Source organism: Emydura macquarii, unplaced genomic scaffold, assembly GCF_026122565.2.
Source record: "Emydura macquarii macquarii isolate MOO-44397 ecotype Brisbane River unplaced genomic scaffold, CSIRO-AGI_Emac_v2 contig_2897, whole genome shotgun sequence".
In the NCBI taxonomy this organism is placed as follows: domain Eukaryota; kingdom Metazoa; phylum Chordata; order Testudines; family Chelidae; genus Emydura; species Emydura macquarii.
In genome coordinates, this window is record NW_027133034.1 from 18942623 (window position 1) to 18954812 (window position 12190).

The window sequence follows — 12190 nt, forward strand, 5'->3', positions numbered from 1 at the left end:
TGGTTGTAAAGATTTCTTTTTGAATCTCAACACCTGTCATTAATTATTGTCCGACCCCCCTGTGAAATTTCCTGATATATGAAAATTTAAATTGATAAAAACTGAAAGAATGCTTTAAAAATCAGTTATTACACATAAAATTATAAAAAAAGAATAATAATTGAATTCTGCCAAACCTAAATATATATTTTCAAAAACTAGTAGGCTAAGGAAACACGTTTTTCCCTGACTCCATGCCTGCAATAGAAGATCTAGGTCATGAATATATCAATACCCACTCTTGCCCCACTGTTCTTTGCTAAGTGCCCCTGTCAGCTTTGTCACTATAATCCTACAAATGGGGAGAACTGTGTGCTGATAAGCTAGTATAGCAGAAATGCTTCTGTGATGTGACAGTATATTGATCTAGTGAAAAAGAGCAGCTAATGAGACAAAGGTGAGTAGACAAATACAGATATATCCGCATGATGCTGATCTCACACCAATTTTACTCTGGTGCTACCCCTGACTTATGCTGGTATCTGATTCAGAATCAGTCCTATATGACAAGACTGATCTGAGGGTTTTTTCTTTTTTCCTTTCCCTAATGATGATAGAAGTTATTTAAAATGTAATTGTAACATAACACATGGCATTTAAGTGAAAGTGTACAACAGTTGTGTTGAAATAATGCTAACAACATAATACTGAAGTTAATTTTATTGTTTTAGTGCACCATTCCCAATATATGCCAGACTGTAAGTAGCACAACTGCTGAATTTCACTATCACCCTAGAAAGGGTGGATCCAGCTCATGTTTAAAGCACATTGGAAAGGACAGTATGGAGAGAAGTATGCATGGCTGCCGCCCATGCTTTTATTTGTTTTGTGGAAAGAGGACTTCAGTCTCTGAGGAATGGCAGTTCTGCAACTATCATAAACACTATGTTTTAAAAAGCTTCTATTAACTACTGGTTCATTTTACTTTCACATTAATAGTGTTTGCATATGAATGTGTCCAGGGAAAACAGTTCTGTTAATGGAATTGTAGTAAATTACCTAATGGGAAAGAAGAATGCAATATTTTTAAGATGATGTACTTGGCTGGAGATATAAATGCTACATTGCCATTTTGGGAATTATACACACAATAAGAAAACTGCCATTTGTTCTCTTTGAAATACTTTCTATGTATTTCTGAGTTATAGTTTGTGAAATTTTGACACCATTCAACCTTACTGCACAAAGCGGTAGGCTGCCATATGCCTGTAACATGAATATTTTATTTATTTCAAGTCAGAATCAAAGAGATGCAAGTGGCAGAAAGAATGCTTTGATGCTGGGTAATAAATAACTTTCTCACCAGAGAAAAAGTCAAAGTAACTATCCTTTGTAAATTTTGTCTGGACAAGCGAGATTGTGTAAAATAAAGGAAATTAACTCGTAAGCTGAAATAATATAAGACTAGCAGATTTTGGCTGGAAGATCCAGATGCAGCTGGTATGAGGAAAATCACTTGCTAACTGCATAGTTTAAATCATTTTGCGATATGTTATTTTGACACTTTGGTCCTATAAACTGTGTGCAATTTGAAATTATTAGATAACGTATATAATTCTGTGACGTGTGGAAAGGAGATATATAGAGGTGTGTGTGTGTGTGTGTATGTATGTATATATACACACACACAGTTATATAACTATATATATGACTGCACACATACACACAAAGTTATAAGTACACAAGACATGGGTCTGATTCTGATCTCAATAATACCAGTGCAAATTTTGATCTCCATAACCCTGGCTCAAATGGAGTGACTTTGATTTTACATGGATATAGGAAAGATCAGAATCTGGTCTATAATACTTTATTTATGCGTACTCTTTTGAATATTTAAATTATATTTGTGCTAAGATAAATAAACTTATGACTGTTATAACCATAGATTATTAAAGATGCATATTGGAATATAGCATCCACTATATTCATAAATATATATATTTCTGAGGGTGCAGAGATAAATAAAAATATAGCTTAGTCCAGAGAAAAGTAGAATACATTTAACTCTTCCTTTTTGATAAATATTCTTTACCTTAAACAGATTAGAAAATAAACTCTTTTTTTTTGATTCTCAGCTCCCATTCTTTTCTAACCCACTGCAGATAGCCTGAAAGGAACGTGCTGGCTGAACATCCAAGATCGTCGTTGTGAAGTGAACATCAATGGTGCTACACTGAAATCAGAATGTTGCGCTACTTTAGGAGCTGCTTGGGGCAGTCCTTGCGAGCGATGTGAATTAGGTATGGATCTAGGCAAGAATAGAAATATCATTGGTTAAAATAACTGTGCCTTGATTGAGTCCTCTTTCTCATCAGAGTATTTTCAGTAGAAGAATAACAAAATGAGAACAGTTGGTTAGTGTAACTTTTAACCCTCACTGTGTGAATCCCTTTGTAAATCATGAAATCCACTGGTAAATTACATTTTTAATTGATTTCTACAAGGATGAGTTTTCATTCTCCCCATAGCATGTGTATGTGTGTGGACAAGGCTAAGGGTAGCAAAGAAGAGAAGTATCTAGTGAAAAATCTGTAAGCCTTCTGTTTCTTGAAGGCTCCTAATACTCAGGTGTTTAAGAACAAACAACTTTTGTACTGACACCATTTCAGCTTTATGCAATGTTGTCATAGCTGTGCTGGTGCCAGGATATGAGAGAGATGAGGTGTGTGAGGTAATATATATTTTCGGAACAACTTCTGTTGGTGAGAGAGACGCACTTTTGAGCTTACACAGAGCTCTGCTTTAGATCTGGAAACGGAGTGTCACAGCTAAATCCAAGGTGGAACAGATAGTTGAACCTAAGTAGTTAACATATATTTCGAGGGACCTTTAAGGTGAAGTGGCCCACTAAAACCCCTCCAGTTATAGGGTGGAAAATAAGGAAGGCGAGGCAGCTGGGGGGTTGTTAGTGAGTTACAGATTGTTATAATAAGCCAGAAATCCAGTGTCTCTGCTCTGTCTGTGATTTTTAGTGTCTAGCAAAGTTATGAATTGAAGCTCCCAGGCTCGTCTTTTGAAAGTGTTGTGCAGGTTTCTTTTGAGGATGAGGATTGATTGGTCAGATTATAGAGTGACCGCTTTGTGAACAAAGTGGTCATTCTATATCTAACCTATCAGTCCTCATCCTCAAAGAGAACCTGCACAACACTTTCAAAAGATGAGTCTGGGAGCTTCAATTCATAACTTTTGCTAGACACTAAAAATCACAGACTGAGCAGAGACACTGGATTCATGGCTTATTACAGCAATCTAACTCACTAATATCCCCCCTCCAGTTGCCTTCCCCACCTTCTGACCTTTTCCCGCTTATGACTTTGGAGGGGTGTTAATGGGCCACTTCACCTTGAATGGTCCCTTGAAATATGTGTTAACTGCTTATGCTCAACAATCTGTTCCACCTTGTATTTATCTGCGACTCTCTGGATACCTCTACACCAGTGTTTCTCAAATAGTGTTCCGCGGGCTGAGTTGAAGGGTTCCGCGAAAAAGCGGAACCACGCCGCCGAAATTAACAGAAATCGCGCGCTGCTGAACAGCTGTCAGCGTGCCGCCTAAAAGCCGCGAGCGTGCCGCCGAACAGCTGTCAGCGTGCCGCCTAAAAGCCGCGAGCGCGCCGCCGAACAGCTGTCAGCGTGCCGCCTAAAAGCCGCGAGCGCGCCGCCGAACAGCTGATGGCGCTGCTGAACAGCTGTGATCGCGCCGCCAAACAGCTATTGGCGCCACGGAACAGCTGATCACGCTGCGGAAAACAGCTTAGAGAGCGCGCCGCCGAAACCAGCCTACACCGCGCCGCCAAAAAGGGGAAGATTTTCTGGACTTGTCGGCGGAGGGTATGGCATGGCCGCGCAAGGGTGCCATGGCGAAATATAATTGAGAAACACTGCTCTACACTAATTAAACACCCGTTGCTGACCCATGACAGCTGATTTGGGCTTGCTGAGCTCAGGCTAAGGGTCTGTTTAATTGTGGTGTAGATGTTCAGGCTCAGACTGCAGCCCAAGCTCTGGGACCCTCCCATCTTGCAGGTTCCTACAGCTCACCCACCTTGTCTCTTGCCAAGATAGCTGCTTGCCAAGATAGCATAATTTCTAGATCATAGAGCTTAATATCACTTGGGAATGGAGATTGAAAGCAGGAATATTGTCTGAGCTCCCGATGTGCGAGAAAGGAAAGATCACAGCAGTTGTTCTAAAGAGCAGAACAAATGGGAAGGAGACAGAATTAATTTATATGCCCTTCCATCATTAAGCTAGCCATGCCACTCGCTACCAAGCCAACATCACAACGTTTCACCTCTTGCTTTTTAAATGGGCCCTTAATACTAAGAAGATGCCATTTTTCATCTTATTTAGGCCGTTAATATAAGGTTTGGAGGCAGAAAAGATCACAAACTTTCTGATTATGACTAATTAATTATTATATTCATATAATTCTGAAAAAGATTTTTCCTTTTTTTGTTTCCAGATACAGCATGCCCAAGAGGACTTGCTAGAGTTAAGGGAGTTACCTGTGAAGGTGAAGTTATTCTTTCTTACTCAAGATTAGTACACTTTTCTTTTTACTGGATAAAGGAGATTCATTACGTTACATCCTTGATATTGGAAAAGTTAATCAGATTGACAATTTAGTGATTGCCATCACAGGCAATAGTGACTGTTGGAAGGTTTTGCCCTACCCTAAGGTATTGGAGAAGCTGAAGGAAATCTCTGTTCTGATGATACAGAGGAGGTGGAAACTTGATGAATCCAGCCCCTTCAGGTTTTCCCCCAAATAAGTAGAATCTCTGTTGCTTTATTTACCCTCACCTCCTCACCATCAGTGCAGGAGACCTTCCCATGAAATGTAGCTGGGCTGTGTTTGTACCATGGTGATTCACAGGGGGCTGTTGGCAGCAGGTATAAGAAAGAACCATCTTCGTACCCTAACAGTGTATAAGTGAAAATATTTTGATTGCCATCACGTAACTTTAAATGCTCAATGAGGCTGTAGCTACCTTAATAAATTAAGAATACACCTTTAAACTTCTTTTTGTGCTTCATTTCACATCAGATGTAAATGAGTGTGATGTTTTCCCGGGTGTTTGTCCCAATGGACGCTGTGTTAACAGCAGAGGATCATTTCACTGTGAGTGTCCAGAAGGACTGACATTGGATGGAACCGGTCGAGTGTGTTTAGGTAAGAGCATAGTCATTTCTCACTGTTCCTTAACTGTAGGGCTGACTTTTCATGTTCTTTGCAGTTTCTAAAATAGTTCTATGGTTTCTGGAATGCATTGTTCCTTGAGAGGTTTTTTTTTTTTAACATGCACGTTTATATTTTAACTTATGTCTGTTTAATACCCAAAACTTTGCACCAGCTTAGGAAGGTCTATACAAGAGCTGCTAACTTTTTCTCCAAAGATAGACATCTGGCTCAGGGCTTGTCTTCATTGCAGTGTTAGCTCAAGGTCTAGCTCGACTGTTGCCTCTAACCCACTGACTCCCTTACACGTGCACACACACAAAATTACAAAGCTCAGATGAAGAGGTATTTTAAATTTGAACTAGCTGGCCTGCCATGGGAAATGGACTGAAGCTTGAGTGCTGCTGATGCTCATGCTAGTAATGCAGTGGGAATGCAGCAGCTCTGTGCTGCTAATCCAAACACTATGTGCTGCTCAAGTGTTGTTTTTGCGGTGCGGCTGCTCTCCCTCGAGCTAGGCGTACCAGAGAGGAAATAACTTGAGCTAACACTGCAGTAAAGACAAGCCTTTATATTTCAGCATTTAGTCAATAGAAGAAACTGGTACTCTGACACAGAAAGAAGACCTTCAGGTATCAAAAAATGTAAACATCTGTGCTTTAAAAAAAATTAGCCAGTTGAAGTTGTATTATTTGTTGCTTCTGTTAACCTCTTCATTCTTGAATTAGTTGCAGTGACGAGCAAAGCATGTCATACAACGTGGTTTGTAGGGACTAAGGGACTCATGTTCAAGTAAAGTAGTAGTTACAGAGAAAACAGCACATTGTTCTTCCTCGAGGCTCAGAAGGAAATACAAAGTTTAGTACATAATACAGCTATTATAGTCATGTGGTTTTTCTGATCAATGAGTCAGTGTTAATATTACAATTTATAGTTTTCTAATGGCCAAGTCCTGAATCTGTAAGCAAATCCTGTGGAATAGGACTTCTTTCTCCCCCTCCCCCCCAAATTGCAAATGTGATGGGGGAGTGTAATTTTTCTTCTTCGAGTGCTTGCTCATGTCCATTCCATGCTAGGTGTGTGCGTGCCACATGCACCAATGCCGGAGTTTTTTCCCTCAGTGGTATCCGTAGGGCCAGCTCTTGCGCCCTCGGTAGTGGCATGCATATGTGCCAGTATAAAAGTGCTGCTGGTCCCCCCTCCCTCTCAGTTCCTTCTTACCACCAGTGATGGTGCTGGAACGTCTTTGCCTCGGCGAGCCTTTAACCAGTGGTTTTTCATGTAGTAGTATAAATAGTCGTTAATCAAGTTCATTTAGTTAGAATTAGTAGTTTAAGTGTAATTTATTCATGGGAACTTAGCCCCGGGGATGGGACATGCCCTGGGTTTTAAACCATGTGCTTTTTGTAAAAAGCCCATGCCTTTGAACAACCCACCCCAGAGATGCTTGAAGTGCCTGGGTGAGACCCACATTCGGGACAAGTGCAGGATCTACAAGAACTTTACACCCCACACAAAAAAGAACCTGGACATCAGGCTAACAGCGCTCCTGATGGAGTCAGTCCTCAGACCAGTTTCTGAGCCGGACCACTCAGATTTAGTGCCCAGTACATCGGCGTCTACCCCAAGCACTCCCACTACACCCGGCACTGGTCACTTTCCCTGGTGCTGAAGAAGTGGCAGAAGACGACACGCTGGAAGAGGGCCATCCCCTAAAAAGGACAACTTGGGAGCAGGGGATGTGCTGAGACCCACTCTGGGCTACTTGTCTTCCCTGGAATTTGGGTTGGCTGCAGTCTCACCACTCAGAGCTCCCAGTCCACCTTGGGACCCACCTCTGACTCTGGGTGGTGGCAGGGGCCCTTGACACCTCAGAGTGCCATCCACGCCCAAGGCCTTTCAAGCAACCAAGGACCTGCTTTCACTCCTGGTGCCGCCTACTCCTCGGGAGGATAGACTCTCATGCCAGGACCCCATGTCGGGGCAGTCAGTCAAGAGCGAGTCAAGGGGCAAGCCCATGATGGGTGCTCTGCACAGGTTCATAACGCCACTCACCGTCCCCTTATAACCGTCCCCATTAACGCCCCAACAGCGGTCGCCAGTCCCCCTCCGGTCCCCGGGGCACCGTGCCCTCATCCGGACTTGTGGTACCATTCTCTGGACCTTTGGTACCAGTCGCCGGAGCCTTGATGTAGAGCTCCAGGGTCTTGGCACTGATCCCTGGATTTGAGGCATCAGTCTCTCGAGCACTATTACTGATCACCAGAATATCGGCAACCTAGGGAGGCCTGGCACCAATCGGCAGAACCCCGGCACTGCTCCCCGGCATCGGAATGCTGCACCCACTGGTGTTCTAAGGAGCTGGAGACAAGGTCGGCACTGCTGTGGTCCTCAGGCTCAGATTTGGAGGGAAAAGAGAGCGTCTACCCAAAGGCCATGGGTACCCTATATGGCTGCAGGGTTCCCCCTGGCTCTAACACCGGCCTCATGGCCACCAATGCAGTGCCCCGGATCATGGCAGTTCTGGAACCCAAGGGGATTTTCTACTGTCCCAAGGTTGCAGCATCCCCAATCTGTCTTGGGGACATCCGAGAGACGCTCGGCAACAGTGTCACACCCAGATTCGAACAAGGAACTGGACCAACCAGGGGGGCTTCAGGGAACCTCAAGAGGAGGCTATCCCAGCTACGGGGGAACAGTCGCCAACTCCTCCTCCACTGGCCTCTTCGTCATCACCACCTGATAGGGCAGTAATGGGCCAATCTGCCACAGTCCCGCAGGATGTCTATAGGGCACACCAAGAGCTGCTCAAGAGAGCAGTGATGAATCTAGGCCTGGAAGCAGAGGAGCTAAAGGAGCCAGCTGACTTGCTCTTTGATATTCTGGCATCAGCAGCCCCTTCCAGAGTGGCACTTCCCATCCATGAGGGAGTCATCAAGCTGGTCAAGGCCTTATGGCAAAACCCCTCCTCTCTGCCCCCTACATCTAAAACGGCAGAGAAAAAATATTATGTGCCTGCCAAGGGGTTCAAGCAGCTCCACTCCCACCCATCCCCAGGGTCATTGATAGTGTCAGCAGCCAAGGAGAGAGATAGCGAAGGCAGTCAAGCTCCACCCCTAAAAATAAGGAGGCAAAAAAAATGGACCTCTTTTGGCAAAAAATGTATTGAATCGTGAGTCTCCAACTCCGCATATTGAACCAACAAGCTTTGCTGGGGAGCTGTGACTTTAATGTGTGGCATTCCATGGCCAAATTCACTGACTCCCTGCCGCAGGAGTCTAAGCAGGAGTTTCTGGCCATTCTGGAGGAGGGAGAATCAGTGTCCCGGGCTTCCCTCCAGGCGGCCTCTAACATGGCAGACTCAGTGGCCAGAACAATGGCATCAGCAGTGTTGATGTGAAGAGCCTCATGGCTGCAGTCATTTGGCCTATCGGCAGAGGTCCAACCATCCATCCTTCTATGACGCACGTCTATTCTTCAACCACACAGACACCAGGCTGAGCAGCCTTAAGGATCTAGGGCCACACTCTGCTTCTTAGGGCTATACATACCACCAGCTTACAGGAAGTATTTCAGGCGCCAGCAACAACAACGGTGGGCTAGGGTAGGAGCAAGCCTTGTCAGAGGAGAAACAGGAGCTATAAGCACCGTCAGGATCATCCTACCGCCACTGTGCCTCAGTCAAGCTTAGGCCGCTATCCACTAAGCATCAGACAGGCCTTTTGAGGGTTTGCCCAGGAGCAACCTAGGAGTCTCATCCCAGGATCCAACCCAGTCTTTCTTTTCAAACCACTTTCCCCCCTTCCTCCCTGGATGAGTGGCTATAACTTCAGACAAGTGGGTCCTAAATACTGTCGCAGTGGGGTACACCCTTCAATTCACTTGGATTCCTCCTTCCTACCTTCCTATCCCTATCCCTGTTCAAGGTCCCTTCTCATGAGTAACCCCTCGCGCAGGAGGTACAAGCCCTCCTGTGAGTAGGGGCTATAGAGGAAGTTCCGAACACCTGAGAGGAAAAGGGTTTTATTCCTGTTACTTTCTAATCCCGAAAGCCAAAGGGGGTTTGTGACCCAAACTGGACCTGCATTGCCTCAACAAATATCTCAAGAAACTGAGGTTCCATATGGTTTCAGTAGCCTCCATCATTCCCTCCCTGGATCCAGGAGACTTGTACGCCATCCTCAACCTGCAGGACACATACTTCCATATCTCTATATTCCATGGCCACGGGTGCTTTTTGTGCTTCATAGTGGGGGACAACCACTACCAGTTTATGGCCCTCCCATTTGGCCTATCAACTGCACCAAGGATATTCACAAAATGCCTAGCAGTGATTGCGGCCCACCTCAAACATCAAGGGATACAGATTAATCCTTACTTCAACAACTGACTCATCAAAGGCCACTCAAAAGCTCAGATCCAGCACAGTATCACAGTGCTGTAGGCGACCTGCCAAGATCAGGGCCTGCTAGTAAACAAGCAGAAATCAACATTAATACTGTGTAAAATATATCAGGACAGTCCTGGATTCTCTCCAGGCCAGACCACTCCTACCTCATGCCAGGTGCCAAGCCATGTCAGTCCTGATCATCTAGGTCACAACCCACCCCCTTGCTACAGCGAGGGTTTGTCTCAGGTTGCTGGGTCACATGGCAGCATGTACCTATGTGGTGCAATATGCAAGACTACGCCTCAGACCACTTCAAATGTGGCTCAGGTTGGTCTACTCCCAGCAAGAGACAGCCTGGATATGGTCCTCACAATCCCGCCCTGGGTACTTACTTCATTGGCTTGGTGGACAATCCCTGCAGCCCTGCGCCCAAAGCTTTCCCTGGTGTCGGATGCCTCGGACCTAGGATGTGGGGGTTACCTCAACCCACTGAAGACCCAGGATCTCAAGTTACACATAAACACAGAGAGCTCAGGGCAATCCACTTGGCCTGCAAGGTATTCCTTCCCCAGATGTCAGGAAAGGTAGTGTGAGTGCTGATGGTCAACAAGCAAGGGGGACCAAGATCATCAGCCCTGTGCCTAGAGGAGCTCAGCCTGTAGGACTTCTGCATGGGACATGCTATCCACCTTGGGCCAAGAACACATTAGCCAATCACCTCAGCAGGTCTTTCTCTTCTCACCACGAGTGGTCCCTGCACCCAGGGATGGCAAAAGCTATCTTCCAGAAGTGGGGAACTCCCCGAGTGGACCTGTTTGTGACAAAACAGAACAGGAAGTGCCACTGCTTTGGTCCCTGCAGGAACTCGACAGCAGCTTGCTGACAAATGCCTTTCTCCTTCTGTGGTTGGAAGATCTCATCTATGTCTTCCCACCAGTTCCTCTTAGTCATAGAGTCCTTGTAAAGATCAAGAAGGACAGAGCATGGGTCATAATAATCATGCCAGCAAGGCCGCGCCAACACTAGTTCGGCATGCTGTTGGACCTGGCGGTGGCAGCCCCTTAGGTACTCTCGGTCCATCCAGACTTAATCTCGCAGGATTATGGTTGGTTGTTACATCCGGACCTCACCTCCTTGCATCTGATGGCATGGATGCTGCATGGCTAAACCAGGACGAGCAAGCCTGTTCCGCCCAAGTCCAGAAAGTCCTGCTGGAGAGCAGGAAACCCTCTACTAGAGGAACTTACATGGTGAAGTGGAAACGCTTCTCCAGTTGAGTGATGAAGCATAGTCTCTCCCCATCTCAGGTACCGATACCTCTTATTTTGGAATACGTACTCCACTTGAAGCATCAAGACCTAGCACTATTGTTGATCAAGGTTTACCTAGTGGCTATCTGAGCGTTTCCCTTGCATAGCCAAGAAAATTCAATCTTCTCTCAGGAGATGACAGTCAGATTCTTGAAAGGCTTAGAAAAACTCTTCCCGCAAGTCAGAGACCTGGTTCCTCCATGAGACCTTAACTTAGTTCTGTCCAGTCTCACGGGGCCCGAGCCCATGACATCCTGTTCTGTTCACCATTGTGTCAGAAAGTTGCCTTCCTGGTGGCAATTATCAGTGAGGCGTGTCTCCGAAATCAAGGCTGTAATGTTGGAGCCTTCCTAAGCTGCATTCTTCAAAGATAAGGTTTAACTGCGACCTCACCCTTCATTTTTACCAAAGATAGTGTACATTTTCATGTCAATCAGGACATCTTCCTACCAGTGTTCTTCCCAAAACTACACCACTCTAATGAGGAAAGACCTACATATTTTGGATGACAGGCAAGCTTTCTATATAGAAAGACCAAAGCTCTTCCAGAAATCCACAAAACTCTTCATTGTGGTCGCTGAGCGAATGAAAGGTCTGCTAGCTTCATCGTAGAGGATTTCCCCTTGGATCACCTCCTGCATCTATACTTACTACAATCAGGCAAAGGTCACACCTCCTGCCTCTCTGAAAGCCCACTCAACGAGAGAACAGGCCTTTTTAGCGGCTTTCCTAGCACAGGTCCTAATACAGGACATTTTTGCAGGGCTGTAACCTGGTCTTCGGTTCACACCTTGACGTAGCAACAAGCTCGAGATGATTCCAGCTTTGGCAGGGCAGTATTGCAGTCGGCATGTCTGTGAACTCCTGACCCACCTCCAGAGGTACTGCTTGTGTGTCGCCTAGTATGGAATGGACATGAGCAAGCACTTGAAGAAGAAAAGACAGTTACTAACCTTCCATAACTATTGTTCTTAGAGATGTGTTGCTCATGTCCATTCCATGACCCATTTTCCTTCCCCTCTAACTGAGTTCTGGCAAGAAGGAACTGAGACCGGGGGGGGGCGGAGCGGGCCTGCAGTACCCTTATACCGGTGCATACGCATGCCACTGCAGAGAGCACTAGAGTCAGCCCTATGGATACCACTGAGGGAAAAATCTCCGTGCACATCGGTGCATGTGGCACATGCATACACCTAGCATGGAATGGACATGAGCAACACATCTCGAAGAAAAACAGTTACGAAAGGTTAATAACCATCTTTTATCC

The 12190-nt window shown here is 45.4% G+C and overlaps 1 protein-coding gene across 2 annotated transcripts in view; it reads left to right on the forward strand.

The window, feature by feature from the left end:
- The window catches only part of FBN2 (fibrillin 2), a 277388-nt gene that overhangs the window by 144282 nt on the left and 120916 nt on the right, over positions 1-12190 (forward strand). For both annotated transcript variants that reach the window (XM_067569251.1, XM_067569252.1), the window contains 3 exons: positions 2145-2282; positions 4507-4557; positions 5092-5217. In XM_067569251.1, coding sequence (XP_067425352.1) covers positions 2145-2282; positions 4507-4557; positions 5092-5217 — 315 coding nt within the window. The remainder of the gene's footprint in view (positions 1-2144; positions 2283-4506; positions 4558-5091; positions 5218-12190) is intronic.